At 30.1% G+C, this 18583-nt stretch overlaps 1 protein-coding gene across 1 annotated transcript in view; it reads left to right on the top strand.

The window, feature by feature from the left end:
- The window catches only part of LOC116433782 (dynein beta chain, ciliary), a 53824-nt gene that overhangs the window by 20374 nt on the left and 14867 nt on the right, over positions 1-18583 (top strand). Inside the window, exons 24-44 of the mRNA XM_031992267.2 lie at positions 672-917; positions 1222-1446; positions 1870-2071; positions 2188-2354; positions 2750-3162; positions 4163-4433; positions 5084-5346; positions 5839-6149; positions 7460-7575; positions 7910-8121; positions 8246-8449; positions 8868-8939; positions 12952-13167; positions 13280-13517; positions 15288-15480; positions 15794-15971; positions 16129-16257; positions 16631-16850; positions 17444-17605; positions 17732-17882; positions 18026-18183. Coding sequence (XP_031848127.1) covers positions 672-917; positions 1222-1446; positions 1870-2071; positions 2188-2354; positions 2750-3162; positions 4163-4433; positions 5084-5346; positions 5839-6149; positions 7460-7575; positions 7910-8121; positions 8246-8449; positions 8868-8939; positions 12952-13167; positions 13280-13517; positions 15288-15480; positions 15794-15971; positions 16129-16257; positions 16631-16850; positions 17444-17605; positions 17732-17882; positions 18026-18183 — 4347 coding nt within the window. The remainder of the gene's footprint in view (positions 1-671; positions 918-1221; positions 1447-1869; positions 2072-2187; positions 2355-2749; positions 3163-4162; positions 4434-5083; positions 5347-5838; positions 6150-7459; positions 7576-7909; positions 8122-8245; positions 8450-8867; positions 8940-12951; positions 13168-13279; positions 13518-15287; positions 15481-15793; positions 15972-16128; positions 16258-16630; positions 16851-17443; positions 17606-17731; positions 17883-18025; positions 18184-18583) is intronic.

The following is an 18583-nucleotide window of genomic DNA, read 5'->3' as shown; positions in this document are numbered from 1 at the left end:
ACGAGACTGGAAAGTTGTAATTACGAAGAGGTAGAATCGAATTCACCCTAAGAAATATTTTTAGAGTTCTAAAACTTTATAATTCTAATTTATAATTTTGTTTATCTTATAATTTTATGATTCTTCTTAAAATGTATAAATTGTAGAACTTAGAATTCTAAAAATTCAAGATAAGAAGGTTTTAAATCATTTTTAGATGGCATTTTTTTATTACTAGTTGAAATTTTTCCAATTTTTGTTTAATAGCACAGTATATAATGTTCAATACGAGATGTACTTAACTATATTTCCTCTTACTAAACCTAATCTGAAGCTAACCGAAATCTAAAATCAAACTGAAAAATGAAAGAAATCATTTTGTGTTTGAATACCTTGGAAACTAAAATTAATCAGTGTGTATATGTGGTATAATTGAAATTATTTAGAGATGTGAATAGATATGAAATGTTACACAATAAAAGTATACAAATTCTATTCACATTCTATTAATCCACTATCACATCAATCCTTATTTTCTGGTTTACATTAACACAAGATTAAAATCGTGCATCACAATGATCTATTAGAACTGAATTGTATGATATATTTTATTATTAAGATAATTCTAATATAACATTTATCTAATAATTTTCGTAAAAATAAGAATTAAATGGTATTTTATTTAATGGCAGGTTACATTTATCATGACTGATAATACCACGTTAGAAGACTTACTCAAGCTTGAATTGCATAAATATGAAGAAGAAGTAAAAAACATCGTGGCTAAATCAGTTAAAGAAATGGCAATGGAAAAAATTTTGAAAGAACTTCACGATACCTGGAGCACACTCGAATTTGGCAAGGAAATACACGATCGTACGAAATTGAATGTTCTAAAAATTGATGAGGAAACTATAGAAACTCTTGAAGATAATCAGGTAATATTTCAATTTTGCCTTCTCTCTTGAGCAGGAAAAGAGAAATATTAAAATAGACCAAATATATACAGCTTCTGACCAAAAATAATTGAAAACTAGTGTAGAATATTTGTTAAATATTTTTAGCACCTATTTTATTTATATTATTATTCTTAAGATAAACAAATATCTTTTTAATCTAAAATATACTTTCCTCTGGTATCTGTAGATTATTTATCTATTTTTTAAAATGAAAGATTATTTATGGAATGACCCAATGTATTTGACTTAAAATAATATTATCGTACCAATTAAATTGAAACAGGTTCAACTGCAGAACATGTTGGGTTCAAAATTTGTAGGATATTTTCTGGAAGAAATTTTGGACTGGCAAAAGAAATTAAGTAACGCAGACGCCATTATTAATGCCTGGTTCGAAGTTCAGAGAGCGTGGATGCATCTCGAAAGTATTTTTATCGGCTCGGAAGATATTAGGAGTCAGCTGCCGGAAGAATCAAAGCGATTTGAAAAAATCGACAAAGATTTTAAAGTACTCTTTCTATTTCTTCCGATTTATGTTACCTTTTTAGAAATCGTGGCCCGTAAATATGCATTAAGCATAAAAATTCGAAGAATCTAATTAAATGCATTTTCAAGGGTCTCCTTTTTTAATAGAATTACAATAGGTACATATTATCTTCAATCATTTACAAAATTATATTTCTAGATAGAGTTTTTAGATAGATTATTTTCTTTACTAAATCATCATACAAATTAAAAAAGAATTATTTTATTATATTTAGAATTCCCTCTGTCGATTTTGGTGTACCAGGTATATACATATAAGTAAAAATCAAAAATACTTCAAGTTTTTGACATGAATATTATTGTACAAATATGGATATTATTTTCAAACTTTAACCAGAAATATAACCAGAAATTAAACATTAATTTGCTGATTACTGACTTTAAGGAACTGTTGAGAGAAATGCTGAACAATTTGAACATAGTAAAAGCGACTAATCGTCCAAAGCTTTTGGAGAAATTGGAAGAACTACAGGTTCAGTTGAACGTCTGCGAGAAAGCTCTGGCGGATTATTTGGAAACGAAAAGGCTAATTTATCCAAGATTTTACTTTATTTCTTCGGCTGATCTTTTAGACATTTTGAGCAATGGTTAGAGAACTACCGATATTTTTTCATTTCTCATTTCATTGATATTCTTACAAACACTTCTTAATCTCAATTGCAAAGATTTTATCATGCAAATAAATGAATAAATTTTTCCCAAGGTAACAATCCGGAATTAGTTTGTAAACACTTGTCAAAATTATACGATTCTATTGCAAATTTATTATGGAAAATGGATGGTGACAAGCCGACGAAAACTGCTACGGTAATGGTTGCCAAGGACGGTGAAAAAATGACGATTCATGGATTGTGCGATTGTAGTGGGAAGGTAATTCTATTAAATATTTCTTTCCATATTACGTAATTTTATTATTTCAAAGAACGAACACCTGTATGTGTTAAATTAATGAAGAATTCATTATCATAAATTCTTAGTCCATATTTTTTGTTTTACTTCATGCTTCTTCGACTAATAACTTGTGCAAAACACTGTAAGCTTGAATTCCGTAATTTTTGTCTGACTTATCGTCATAACAATATTCATATTTATACATCGAAAAACACTTTAGGGCTCATTTTTCACCTTTTGTTCCAAATTAATTAATAATAACAGCCTCATTATTGCTATCATAGGGTAGTAATATAGAAAGAACATATTTCTATAAGACATACATATATATATATGATATATATTTATTTGTTTTTATATATGTACTCTATCAGGTAGAAAATTGGTTAAACAACGTGACAGATGCTATGAAGAAAACAGTTCGACATCATATTTCCCAAGCAGTAAGCAATTACGATGAAAAACCGAGAGAGCAATGGATTTTCGACCATCAAGCTCAACCAGCCCTGTGCGGAAGTCAAATATGGTGGACGACCGAGGTGAATATGGCTTTTCGGAGGCTTGAAGAAGGTTTTGAAAATGCATTCAAGGATTATCAACGGAAACAAATCAATCAGCTCAATGCCCTGATTGCGATACTTTGTGGGGATTTGGATCTTAGCGATAGAATAAAGATTATGACTATCTGCACTATTGACGTGCACGCTAGAGACGTTGTCGCAAAGATGATCGCAATGAAAGCGGAGAATTCTGCTAGTTTTCAATGGCAATCTCAACTTAGACACAGGTGAGAGGTCTTCAATTAAGATATCAGATTGATACACGCGGTTATGAATTACCATACATTTTTTGAAACATCGAGTCATTATTTAGTTGCAACAGAACTTTACTGTGTATTAATTTAATATCAATTTGACATATTGTTAACTAATCGTAAATATACTCATACTTGTTAATGTGTCGGTCAAAATAATTATTGAAGTACACGACTGTGTAGTTTCTTATCACAATATCGTTTATTATGTCGAAGAATGTATGTTTAATTTGCTTCTGTATCGGCAACATTTGAATCGTAAATTAGCATATAAAAATTTAGTACCAAATATCAATATATCGTAAATACCTTGTTTAAACAATTTAATAGAAAAACTATGAAAAAATCAATTAAGAAAAGAATCGATTAATTTTATCAACTTAAATTTACGGAACAGTACTCGTTTCTCAAATCAAGTCAAATGTCTCGTCGTATATATTTCTGTGAAATGTGAGAAATAGCAAGAAATGTTTCGGGTGGTCACTTCATCATTAATTGATGCAACCACTATAACATATAATTATGTGAGTTACGTGAATTTCCTTCAACGCAAGTTTCCTGGTATTAAATATTACGTAGACCGTAACAACTAAAACTTTTCCATAGACGTAGTATTTATTTGCCATCAGTTAACTATTTGTTTAAACTGTACGTTATGAGTTAATTTCTTTCGTACAAGAAAGTTAATGATTGTAAACAGGAGCCACGACATTTATAATCAAAATGAAAAGGAATCATAGAATAATAGTTATTTTCTCGATTAAAATATATTCGACTAGAAATAATAATTATACAACTATTATACAACTATTATTTGTAACAAAAAAATCTAACTTTTTAGTCATGCAATTATTTAAAGAATTATCTCGACATTTTATGATAAATATTTTCTACTGAAGTAAGAAACCAGTTTTAATCAGCGACTTCTCTTAATTTCTGGAGCCACTAATGTCTTTGAGGAAACGACTTGCAGGTGGGATGATAAAGCTCACGATTGCTTCGCCGATATATGCGACGCAACTTTTAGATACAGTCACGAATATTTAGGGAACGTCCCGCGATTGGTGATAACGCCGTTAACTGACAGATGCTACATAACTCTAACGCAATCGTTGCATCTTATAATGGGCGGAGCGCCAGCTGGTCCTGCTGGAACAGGCAAAACGGAAACCACGAAAGATCTAGGGCGAGCATTGGGTCAAATGGTATATGTCTTCAATTGTTCTGAACAAATGGATTACAAGGTAACGTTGACAGTTAACACTTAGGCAACCATCTAACAAAAACTATCGCTATAACTTTTCTCATTAACCCCTTGACCTACGATATCGTGTCGAGCTCATGGTAAACATTTTAAACTGAATTTGAGAAATCTGAGTGTTATCTACTTTTTTAAGGATAAATTAAATATTACTTTTTTATTATCAATCGCTAAGCTTTGGAGTAGACATAGAACAAGCATCAAAATTTGTTTCTTTTCTTAATGAATTATTAACGATTAAGTAGTTGTGTCTACTTCAATTGTTAATTTCATGTATATTATAGTATTAATAGATTAATAGATTATAGTAATTGGAATAATATAAATTTTTCAATACTGTACACGGTATTTTTTGTACAAACAAAATCAGTAAATATAAAATTATACAACCACTTTCGCTTAACGTTCTCCTCTTGTTCCATCTTCCTCTGTCTATTTATTAAATCCTAACGAATCATAACAAAGTATTATTACTTAAAAGTCACTTAAAATAAATATCAATGTATAATATTAATTATGTATGCAATTATGTGCATATAATTCTGTATTGAATTATGCAGTTGATTATTAAAGCTTGATGAAAGAAGTAAAAAACGTATTATCCCTAATTATTTCACGTTTATCTTCTTACAGTCTTGCGGAAATATTTATAAAGGGCTCGCACAAGTTGGAGCATGGGGTTGTTTCGATGAATTCAACCGCATTTCCGTGGAAGTTCTTTCGGTGGTTGCCGTACAAGTGAAATCGGTTCTAGACGGAGTGAAAAGTGGTAAATCGACGTTTTTATTCTTTGGTGAAGAACTGAATCTTGTTAGTACCGTTGGAATGTTCATCACGATGAATCCAGGATACGCTGGAAGAACGGAATTGCCTGAAAACTTGAAAACTTTATTCCGGTAAATACTGTTAAGGGATGATTTGTTGCTTAGCAAAACGACACATTGTTTTTTTTAAGTTTTCATTGGTTACATGTAATCGTATCGACGAACAGCAAATTAGTATCAAAAATGAGATGAGAAAAGATGAAAAGTGACCAATCAGTCCCTCATTCCTGAGTCTATGATCAAATAATCTTCTAAAGTTAAAAAAAACTACAAAGAAAAGTAATAAATACTAGTAGTAGTTAACAGATTCATGCATGAGAAATGGTCAGAAGGGAAAGTGTTTATATAATTATTTATTATTTTCTGTTTACTTAATTCATTAGTTTATTTTAGACATTTAATGTGTAGTTGTAGTAATGTACTTAGCAGTGATTAAGTTAAAGGATCACTAAATTGCAATTAGAAGATTGTCTATCTTCGAGCTCCTTCAACTTTGTAATAAAAATTCGTGCGATATTCTGTCCGGGCTCAATTTAAAGCGTAATTCTTCGTCTTCCTCCAAAGGCCTTGCGCAATGGTGGTCCCGGATTTCGATTTGATTTGCGAGATCATGCTGGTAGCGGAAGGTTTTCAGGAAGCTCGATTATTAGCAAGAAAATTTATAACGCTTTATCAGCTCTGCCGAGAACTTTTATCGAAACAAGATCACTACGATTGGGGTTTAAGAGCGATTAAATCGGTTTTGGTCGTTGCTGGGAAACTGAAAAGGGACGACCCGCAGAGAGACGAAGATCAGGTGTTAATGAGAGCGCTTAGAGATTTCAATATCCCAAAAATTGTAACGGATGATGTACCTGTCTTTATGGGACTTATTGGTAATTATAATCAGAGTTTTTTCATTCTCTTCGTGACACCAAAGGACTGACAAATATATAAACAAACGTCAGAGCGTTTAAATTTAAATTCATGGATAATTTTTTCTATCTTTTCAATTGTTTTTTAACACTTTAACACTTTAATATGATTAATATGTTAACCCTATAAAAATTTTGGCAATAGATTTTTTTAAGAATTAAGAATAATAACAATGCAACAAAGTGTTTACTTGCATAAAAGTATTCTGTTAAATTTAGGTGAAAGGGGTGAATAATTGAACTAAAATGTAATTTATTAAAAAATAATTGGAACATATTTAAATGTCAAGCATATTTTACATAATTATAATACAAAATTATGCATTTTTAATGACATTTACGTGGGTGATTGTTTTTAGAATATTTGATACATGAAAAATATTTAATCTACATTCTCTGGTTCACAAGATATTCCAAAAGATATATTTTGTATTCTAAATTTGGAGGATAAATACACTTCGATAAAAAAGGAAGTTAATAAAATATGTATTAAATATCTTTCGAAAAATTTTCCTTCGCATGTAGATCAAAATTGATATGTACAGGTTTCAATGAAACTTGAGTTAAAAAAAAAAAGAAAATAACTTGAGAGAAGTCTTTTTTATGGACTGTACGATACCATTCCACTAATTTCAAAACGACTTCCAGGTTAATTATACGCGAAGCACTTGTTATCCTCAACTATGCGTGAATTATTAACTTCTTACTTAAAATCGTTATGACCTATATACAAATTGATGGTAAGACGTAATACTGTAAATTAAACACTATAATTACATTCAATATAACATTAAATATAAATATAATAATAAGACAGAAAGTATATTAATTATAGTACAACATCATTATTAAACACTTGTTAACATAAATCCTTGATCCTAGATTTTTCTTTCAAACTTACCACACGTAAAGAATAAATAAAATATATATTAACCCTTTTTTTTAATATTTCAATCATTCATTGCTACAATAGAAACCCATTTTTTCTCAAGAAGATAAAATTAAATTTGTTTACATTATAAAATGCAATAAACTAAAATATTTAATAAAATTTTTATAAGTTTCTCCATTTCTCATATTAAGACAACGCTGATGACAGAAAATTACTTCCTTCTGTTTCACTTTGGTACGTCAGGTAATGAAAGAAAGAAATTGCGACAATAATATAGCCTACTCGTGTAAGATAATTTCATTTTAAGAAATTAAGATAATTTCATTTTAATTTTTTGACGCACTATTAAATTACAATTAACAAAAGTCACTCTCATTAGGTGATTTATTCCCCGCTTTGGATGTACCACGTAAAAGGGATATAGATTTCGAGATAACAGTTAAAGAGTCTGCAGTTGATTTAAAATTGCAACCAGAAGATGGTTTCATATTAAAAGTGAGTTTACAAATTTGAATGAAATCGGTAACCCTCGATTAATTGTACACATATCTTGACGAAATAACAAATTCTTCGAGACAATTTAATTCGACCTTTTCACTGAACTAGTAATTAATGGTCTATTAGATCATCCCACTAATAATACCATCTTTTATGTCATCTTCTAACGTGAATAATTAATACTTACGTTCCTTTATAATTGATTCTTATTTTTTGATTAACTTTTTTAACGCCATTTTCGAAAAAGCTCTCTGATGTTCTATTAAAAAATTTATAAGAAACATAATCCGTGACATGATCTAATAATTATTTTTACAATTAAATGAATCAGGTGGTTCAATTGGAAGAATTACTTAACGTTCGGCATTCAGTTTTCATCGTTGGCTTCGCGGGAACCGGAAAGACACAAGTTTGGAAAACACTGAATCGAACGTATTTCAATCAGAAGCTGAAACCGTATTACAACGATCTGAATCCGAAAGCTGTGACTAATGACGAATTGTTTGGTATCATTAATCCGGCCACTCGAGAATGGAAAGACGGGTTCGATATTTCCTATAAATATTTTAAACAAAATTACGATACATTTCTTAAATAATTTTCTGAATATAATTACGAGTTTTGTTAACTATATTTAATTTCGTTGATCATTTTATTCTTCTTTTAGATTGTTTTCAATGATAATGAGAGACCAAGCAAATATGACGGGAAATGATCCAAAGTGGATCATTTTTGATGGTGATATTGATCCCATGTGGATCGAATCTTTAAATACTGTCATGGACGACAATAAAGTATTGACGTTAGCCAGTAACGAAAGAATTGCATTAACGAATCAAATGAGACTTCTTTTTGAAATTTCTAACCTCCGGTAAACATTTTGCCTCATTATTTTATGGGTATTTGGTGAGATAAAAATATTTATTTCACTGAATATATGTATGTATATTTATTTGTTAACTTCAATTAATTATTATTTGATAAATATGAAAATGTATGACACTGGACGTAACGACTATCGATTTTTAAAGAATTCGTAGAAAAAGAGAAAAGTCTTGTAATAGAATTACATTTTTGACGCGATACTTTATATTGATTATGAATTTATTTCCTGTTAATAATAATGTACTTTTCTTAATATTAGAAATGTGTATTATCATATAATTAGTGAATGTTTATTTAAGTTTATGTTTTTCCTAAGTAAAAGAAATGGAAATTTAAACAAAATTCTATTGTTAAAACTTCTAGTAAATTAAAAAAATCGATCAAGTTTGAATTTTGTTGTTTAGAACGGCTACACCAGCTACAGTATCCAGAGCTGGAATTCTTTATATTAATCCACAAGACATCGGATGGTACCCGTAAGTAAATAATTATTTATAATTTTAATTTTATTAGACATTCATGTAATATTATATTAGAATATGTTTTTCATTTTATTACTTTATAATAATGGTTACAGGCCAAGTACAATTTATCACATTGGCTAACTAGTTTGAATGTAATCTTTATGTTCTGAAATTCAATAGAATATAGATTTTCAAACTCTGAACATGAATTTGATAACTAGGTTATTCTAGTAGCATTAGCTTTGAGAAGTCAACATTTATTGGAAAATCTTATTGACTATTTGTTCTTATAAATTATATCAAATTCATATTCAAAAACATTTTTTTATATTTTATTCAAATAGTAACTTGCAATGAAATAAAAAGGTTGAATTTTAATCATTAGTCTTAATATGTACGCGTTCTGATCATGTTAATTAAATATTTGTTATAAAAACTAAATTTATTTATTTACTTAACATCTTCACTTGAAAGTTCATTACTTCACTTTTTATTCAGAATAAATCTTTCTAACTAAAATTAAACTTACAATAAATCTGTACTATCTCAGAATATGATTTTCAATAACACGGAACGAATTCGTTACATCTGTATGACTTCTAATTGTCAGCCTCGTATATCATGGATTTCAATAACACGGAACTAATTAACCATGTTACTCGAGGGTTGACTGTAATATAATCGAAACAGATATCCATCTTAATGAGAGAATTGCATAAATCTTCGCAGTCTGGTTAACACCCGCTGGTTCACCGCCTATTCGAGTTCATTGATGACGAGACTAGGATACATTGATTACGACTAACCCAGACTAAAATAGGGAGAAAGGTTCAAACGGTTTCAAAAATGGCGAAGATGACTCCACGAACTACATAAAGTACTTCCTGCTTAGACACGGTTCCGTTTCTTCCTTGCACCTACGCCTTTCGCTGTAACCCGAGTTATTCGCGATTACGTTACCGCTGCGTGAGATGAAGATTACGATCTCTGCTCTGAACAGAACGTAACATTTGGTACTTTGATACGTCACGAGAATTATTGGTTTCTTATTCGTGTCAGAACGATCAATCTTCAAAGATTACACTGGTCAACAGGATTTTCATTACAGAAAGTTTAATGGGAGATCTTAACCCGTTGCACTCGAGACTCTCATTCGCCACTTGATTTCGTACAGTACAACTGTAAAACTTGATATTTAATATTATATTTCGTATAACGCATCAATTTGAGAAATGTTGAAATAAAATAGCTTTGTTCCTCAATATACGTGTGGTTTTTCTTCGAGTTAGTTCCTCAAAATATCGTCTTTATCTCGTCAGAAAACGTGAAAATATTTCTAGTGAAAAACGTCCGAGTACAAAGGGTTAATAGTATTTCTCATGCTGAATTCGAATATTCAATCCGCTATTCTCTATTGCTTACAGTTTTTGAAAGGATCAGTTTTGAAAAAGTACTCAATTTTTCAACTTTGAATATTTTTTGTGTCTTAATTATGAACATTTCTCAAACTTTTCTTGGGCAGTATTATTCTATAGCCCTTCCTGAACATAATGATGTAAATTTTAATAACATTATAAACATTTCAATATGTTTAAACAATGCTAAATGGCCAAACGACATCAGTAACACATCGATTTTTGCGGATATTTTTTAATTTATGTCAAAAACTAAGCGTCTATGATGATGTAAATGACGACGACTGATGACTAGGTAATTAAATACTTAGCAGTGATGCGCAACCCATAACCCAGTTTTTAAATTATTGCGATCTGCAGATCTTTCACGGTCTGCTTGAACAGATTTTTGTTTACATAACTTTCTAGGATTATATTTCAACGATATTATTTAACACGATATTTTCCTGTTTGCCACTGTTCGGCTAACACATTATTTACCAATAGCCGATTAATAGTTAAATCTAAAATATTCAATGTTTTATTTCTTTAGCATTTCATTTTTTTTAATTTAAAAAATTACAATAAGAAAACTGATATCGCATCAAAATGTTTAGCAACATAAGTAAATCTAAATCATTAATAATTAATTCCAATACCATCTATCATTATCATAAAAGGATAAGTGATATTACACAAAACTTTTAACATTTCTTTCCATAAGAAACAGAATTATGATTCGAAGTCTTAAATACCAAAAGAAAAAAACCACACGTCGGTCTCTCGTGAGTTTAATAATTAAATTATTCATTTGCACTTTTCGAATTTTAGATACCAAACCTGGAAGTCGCCATTGCGGCGACATTCGGCCGCAAAGGGTGAAGTATCACTAGTGATGTAAAAAAGAATTGATGTCTCAAGCTTTCATTTTATTTCATTCATTCCTAAGCGACAGTCGAGACCCCGGTATTACCGAGGAATTCAAGCATAAACTAGTCAGTCTTATATAAGCATCTGCTTAATTCGCACACCCGGCAGAGCAACGTACTAACAGTTATTTATACGATTGAGGGGAAGGAGAAATTTGTTGTTGCGACCCGCGACTAATATATGATGTTCCGTGCGACCTTTTATAGACGAAAAGTTGTGCATCACTGCGAAATAATTACCAATGCGACACAGCGAACATGACTATGGGTGTAGTCACTTTTAGTAACGTTTGTTATTGAGAGGCTATCGTCGCCTTCGATAAGACAAAGGTTAATGCTTTCTACCCTAACTTTCACTGCATTCGTATTACACACGAGGAAGAATGTAATCAGTGATTCTTGGAGACTCACCTTTCCCAACACCTGGGACGAAATAGCTCCAAACCTACTATAGTTAAAGGGTTACAGGTGTACCTCTGATTGTGTAAAAACATCCGTTTCTCAAAAATCTTATGTTCCGTTGATACAATCCTCCTAGAATGTTCTTTTTGCCTAGAATGTTTTAGTTGTAAATTCCTTGAACTACTTACCTTTTAACCCTTTAGGAAAAATACATTTATTTTCATAGTTGGTTACTTAGCACTAGAACTACCGTACTAGTCAAAATGGCTGGTTCCGATCTTTTCGTTTGGCAATTATTGATATCTTAAAAGCATAGAATATTCGAAATGATTTGAGAAATAAATAGTTTCACTTGAATACTATAATGAATGTTCGGAGAAACCAAAAATAATCTATTTTTACAATTTGTATAGAGGTTACATATCAGTTGTATTAATTGCTCGGTGGTTCTAGTGTTAACTTATTTTTAACAGGAGTAAGTAATTTTGTAGAAAATGTTCCAATTGTCAGAAAACTAGGTGGTTATTGGTATATTGATTTTACACTAGGGGGTTGACAACTAATCCACTGATTCGCATTTTATTGGTATTGAAATATGTGGTTTTAAGGCGATGCCACTGGGAATTAAAGAGTTAAGCTTCGAGTAGTCTGGGTTAGATAGGTGTGGTAACATGTAGGGAAGACTGGAGTGAGTTGATACATTTTTTAATTTTTAATTTTTTAATTTTTGTTCGATGTAATTATTTAATGAAAACTATGTTGAACTTATAATTTGAACCTTCCTCTGTATATACTGTAAATGACACTTCGAAAAAACATGGGAAAAGAATGGTGAAACATTTATTTGATGGAATCAAAGTATATCAACTGTACCTATAGCTTGATATATTTCTGTATATTATTTCTGTTTTCGTAGGTTTTCGATGTATTTAGATAAATGAACACTTTTTTGTAGAAAATGACCTGCTGCATCGAATAATGTAAGAAAAATTACATGATTATACCTATAAACAATAATACATAGTAAAAATGAAGTGTCCCAAATTACTGTCCTCTGAAAACAGAAAAATTCCATTAAAAACCTTTTTAATACAGCAAATGTATAAAAAATGGTAAAGATATTAATATTAAAGAAATAACTTTAAAAATTAAGAAAAAATAATTGTAAAAATATGTTTAAGAAAATGGTTTTATTTTTACCATTTTTTGGTCATAGAATATAATACATGTAATGACGATTGTTACGACTCTTATATTATCGGAATAAATTAAATTATATTTGTTTCACAATGAATGCAGATTTACAGTCAGCTGGATAGAGACGAGAGATCCTTCCGAGAGAGCAAATTTGACGATACTATTCGACAAATATGTCCCGCCGTTGGTAGAAGTGATGAAGCACAGATTTAAAAAAATCACTCCGCTGGCAGATATTTGCCACGTGCAAATGCTTTGCAATTTGTTAGATTGTTTCCTTACGCCGGCAAACGTGCCACCAGACTGCCCGAAGGAATGGTACGAATGATATTTGGCATCGTCAAATAACCGAAAGTAAAATTTTGCTCTGATGTGAACGTAACTTGTTCGTTTCATTAATTTGTCGATTTCCTTTATGACATTTGAAAAGGCACGAATTGTATTTCGTATTTGCTTGCATTTGGGCGTTCGGATCAGCAACCTTTCAAGACCAATTAATCGATTGGCGAAACGAGTTCAATAAATGGTGGCAAAATGAATTTAAGACGATCAAATTTCCAGCTGGAGGGAATATATTTAATTACTTCATTGAAGAAGAAACGAAAAAGCTGTTGCCTTGGACTGAGAAGGTGCAAACCTTCGAACTCGATCCCGATACACCTTTACAGGTCTGTTTAAATAATCTTTATTATGAGAAAAGTGAATTAAAATAAACAATGAAAAATTCTAAAATTATTACTCTTTCGTGATAATGAATTACTGCAATAATCAGTAATTTATTGATTTTTTTATAAAAGATCAGCATTGATCTTTCAATTCTAAAAGTGATTAATAGGAACAAATTTAAATGGCAAATATTGCATTCATATTTTCTTATTTTCAGTTATATTTCCTACTTTGAATTCTTTAAACAAAGTTTCCTCTGTTTTGAACAAGTGCATACTATTATCTCACACGAAATTCTTTCTATCTAAAAATTTATTAAACATTCTTTCTCATTCAATACTTAAAAGAAGTCACTTAAATCCTAATACAAATAATCTCATACTTTACGAATAGCTTTCATCGATACCTAATAAACTTCAGTAATTTATGTACAGTTTAAAACTAATTCAAATCTAATTTAACCCTTTATGGGCCGAATTTTGTTTGATGATTATAACAAAATTTATGTAGCATGAAATTAATAAATATTAACATATAAACACAAATTAACAATGTATTCGATAGTTTTAATAATTTTATTAAAACGAATATATCTTGTAACTTTGAAGTTACAATGACGTTGAACGTAAACGCCTGTGTGTACAAAAGTTTAAGTTGAATAATTATTCAATGCAATTCGTCATTTTGCAATAAAAAATTAAATACATCAATTTAATCCAGTATATTGATGTGAGACTTCAAAGTCACACGGGCCTGTAGAGGGTTAATTATAGCCTAGCTTATCTAATACTGTTCACTATCAAAAACCATTAATGTCAAAACGAAACGTCCCAGTTTTATGTGACAGGTAGGATGTGGCAATAAATCGATACTTCCTGTTTCCTGTTAGATCAAATTTTTATTTTCACGATTATATAAAGTGTAATCAGTGTTCTAACTTATTGGATATTTTCATAAGTTATTATATACATTTCGTCGTGCCGATAAAGATTTCTTACTTTCAAGACATTCTTCTGTAATATAACGTTACGCAACTTCCTCTCGTTTTAACCTGCAGACATTTTCTTTCGAACACTTTTTCCTCATTTTCTAGAATCTTGCTAAGTTTATACGCCTCATTTGGTTCATCTTACAGCATTTCTGTCTCATCCTGCAAAACTTTCGCTTTCCCTAAGTTCGGTGCTCGCTCCCACGCTCTTTTCCCCACCAACTTTCTCATTCCATCGCATACCCATATATGTATGTATAAACAGTACAACATGTATTTTGCAGTTAGGTCTCGATTAAAGTCATTAATGAATCACAGACATTGGCCAAATTATTCGAATACTTGGAACATAAGAATTGCTTCTAATTATTTCAAAAATATACAACAAAAATTGAAACCATGAATTCGAAAACAGCACTAGTCGCCCAATCGACATTTCAAGAAAATCAATCTTTCTTCTCATCTTCGTTCATTCATTCATTTGGCATCTATCTTATTGATTCCTGCTGCAAGTATTGACTTATAATGTAAGATAATTTGACAATTTTTGCAACATAATGTTAAAATCAAGGGAGTAGCAAAGAAATTAAGCTTGAGTTATATAATATATCGCTGCAGATTTTCTCTAAGATAGAGTCAATGGTGGCCATAACTTTTTGATAGGGAACTATATATATATTTTTCTGAATCGTGTACATTTTGTGCAATTTCAAAATTTCCGCGAGTTCATAAACATCCGTGGAATATTTATAAATTTGATTTTAAAAAGAAATTCGTTCCACAGTCCACTCTTGTGCCTACCGGTGATACGGTGTACTTGCACTTCTTCCTGGACATACTCATCAAGAAAAGAGTACCAGTAATGTTAATAGGTGCCGCAGGTTCAGGGAAAAGTGTAATCGTTGCTGAGAAATTGAGTTCTCTTCCTGATGATTACAAGATTGCAAATGTGCCTCTTAATTATTACACCACTTCTGGTACTAGATGCATCCTTTAAATTGATACTAATTACCTATTATCCTCAAGACGGAGTTTTATATTTTGAAAGTCGTTCCACTGTGTTCTCGATTAGATGTTATATTTATTGTAGAACCATATTATTATGTAACTAAAACTTAGGAAATAGATAGTTAGTATTACACTGGTATTAGTTAGTACGTACTATTTATTTATATTAACGTCAATTAATGGTAACATAATTTCAAATTAATTATAACAAAGTTTAATTAATTAATTGATTAATTAAGCATTACATTAAACATGAACGTAACTGTATATTATTTATTTAAGAAATGTTACAAAGCAGCATGGAAAAGTATTTGGAAAAAAAGACAGGTAGAAATTATGGACCACCGGGTATGAGCAAGTTAATATATTTTATCGACGACATGAACATGCCTGAAGTAGACACTTACGGCACTGTCCAGCCCCATACGCTTATTAGACAACATATTGACTACACTCACTGGTATATGAATATAGAAAATATTTTAAAATATAATATTATTTCTATAATATTATTTTTATAATACTATTTCTACAATATTGTTTTCATAGTATTATTCCTATAATATTATTTCTATACATATATAAAATAATAATCATTAACTGTTTGAATAATTAAGGTACGACAGAACGAAGCTGACTTTAAAAGAAATCCACAACACGCAGTACGTATCCTGTATGAATCCCACAGCAGGAAGCTTCACGATAAACGCTCGTTTGCAAAGGCACTTCGCTGTTTTCGCAGTCAAGTAAGTTACAGGATGTTCAAAAATATATGTCGCGACCACCACCACATGATCTACACATTGCACTTGATGGAAAAATATGGAGAAAAAGTGTTTGCAAAATTCATTTTGACATGGAAAAAAGTTTTGCTCATTGCGGAGATAAATTTGAATTTTTAATTGAATATATTGAATAATATTATTCAACATTATTCAAAATGAATTTATAATTGTCACAACAAAAATATCTCGTTTTCCTGTAAACTTCGTAATGTTTCGAAGATATAATTTTTGACATTTTATTAAAATATCTAACTTTAGTAGATCGATTTATTAAAGTAAATAGTATTATGTAATATTTTCATTTACATATTAAGAATGTAATTCATAATTGCAGCTTTCCATCCGAGGATAATTTAATCAGGATCTATAGCCAAATGCTGGAGCAACACCTAACGAATCCTTTTAACAAATTCAACGCGTCGCTAACAAACATTTCGGAGTCCTTATTAGCGGCAGCACTATTCTGTCATAATAAAATTTCAAGCACGTTTTTGCCGACTGCAGTTAAATTTCATTATGTATTCAATCTACGTGATCTTTCAAATATATTTCAAGTAAGAATCCTATAAAATCAATGAAACGAATATATAATGCGAATACAAATCGTAGAAATTTATTATACACATTGTTCTCTTTGTTTTTCACCCAATTTCCTTTTTTATATACTTACTTTCTTTCAATAATTGTACAATACTGGTATTGTAAATTTTTTATAATGTATGGGTATCATGTAAAACAATAACAGTAAGAGATATAGTACAATTAAACTTGAATATCTAATACATGAATTTAATCGAAGTATATCTTAGTAATTTTAAATGTATTTTGTTACTAAATATATTTTTAATTCAGTAATAATATTAAAAATTAAGGTTGATTATACATTTAACAGTAGAACTATTGAACGTTTAATATGATTAATATTTAATCCTCATGAAAATTGTAACAATATATTTTTTTCGGTAGCTTCATATATTAATTATAGTATTCAAGTGAAACTATGTATCTTTAAAATCAATTCACGTATTTAACACTTTTGAGATATCAATAATTGGGAAATAAGAAAATTCAGAGTGCAGTAGTTTTAGTGTTAGTTATACGTGAAAGAAAAGTTTAAAGGTAATGTAGAAACATAATAATTTTCAAGGGTATTCTCTTCGCTAATGGTGAAACCGTACCGACACCGAACCATTTAATAAGATTGTACGTCCACGAAGCAACGAGAGTATATTCTGATAAATTAATCAACGCTGAAGACAAGAACACATTTCAGCAATTATTGAAAGCATCACTTCTGAAACATATATCTGTAAGCTTTTCGCTAGAAATTAAATATTAGAATAACATTCAACCACAGTCTTTTCCCACGCACAATAAACTAAATGTTACTGTATAGTATATTTTACCAATTTAATATTCATATCTTTATTCTAAGGAAATGGATGAAAATATTATATATTCTGAGCCAATAATATTTTGCCATTTCGCGGAGGGAATCGGTGAACCGAAATATATGCCAATAAGAGATTGGCAACAATTGACAAAATTGTTACAGGAAGCTTTATATAATTATAATGATCTGGTATGTGAATATGTAAATACCAAGGATATTTATGAATACCATGAACGTTGTTCAAATTTTAAAGTTTTCCAAAATTCATTAGGCAATCTTTGTCATTTTCATGTGCTGCGCTTATTGTATTATTAATTTTTATTTTGGAATAGGTAGCAGCAATGAACTTAGTACTATTCGAAGATGCAATGTACCAAGTGTGTCAAATAAATCGTATTTTAGAATCACCAAGAGGGAACGCTCTTCTGGTAGGGGTTGGAGGAAGCGGAAAACAGTCTCTTTCTTCTCTTGCATCTTTTATTGCAGGATTAGAGGTATCTTTTTCAAAATTAAATTGTAATATTTTATATAGTTATAACGTTTAATTTCTGTAACGCAGTTACATGTAGAATCAAATGTTATAAACTTTTCTTTTAATATTTCACACTAGTAAAGACAATGTAATGAAGCTCTTTGAGTTGAGAAAAAAAGAGAAAACTCACATTACAGACTCAATTAACCAATTATTAATTAAATTGTAATTTTTACGAAACATTACAAAATTTTGTATTAATAAGAAATACATGAACAGTAGAATTTTCAATAAAATAATATTAAATCGTACGAAGCTAAATCAGAGTTAACCTTAAATTTCATTAAAAATTATTGTTTCGATCTTTCCAAAGAGAAATTCGGCAGCAATCTTCCAGAATATTTAAAGAATGTGAAACTAAT

The sequence above is a fragment of the Nomia melanderi genome, chromosome 14 (genome assembly GCF_051020985.1).
Source record: "Nomia melanderi isolate GNS246 chromosome 14, iyNomMela1, whole genome shotgun sequence".
Lineage (NCBI taxonomy): Eukaryota > Metazoa > Arthropoda > Insecta > Hymenoptera > Halictidae > Nomia > Nomia melanderi.
The sequence above is the reverse complement of the archived record's forward strand: the minus strand, read 5'-3'. Positions and strand labels throughout refer to the sequence as shown.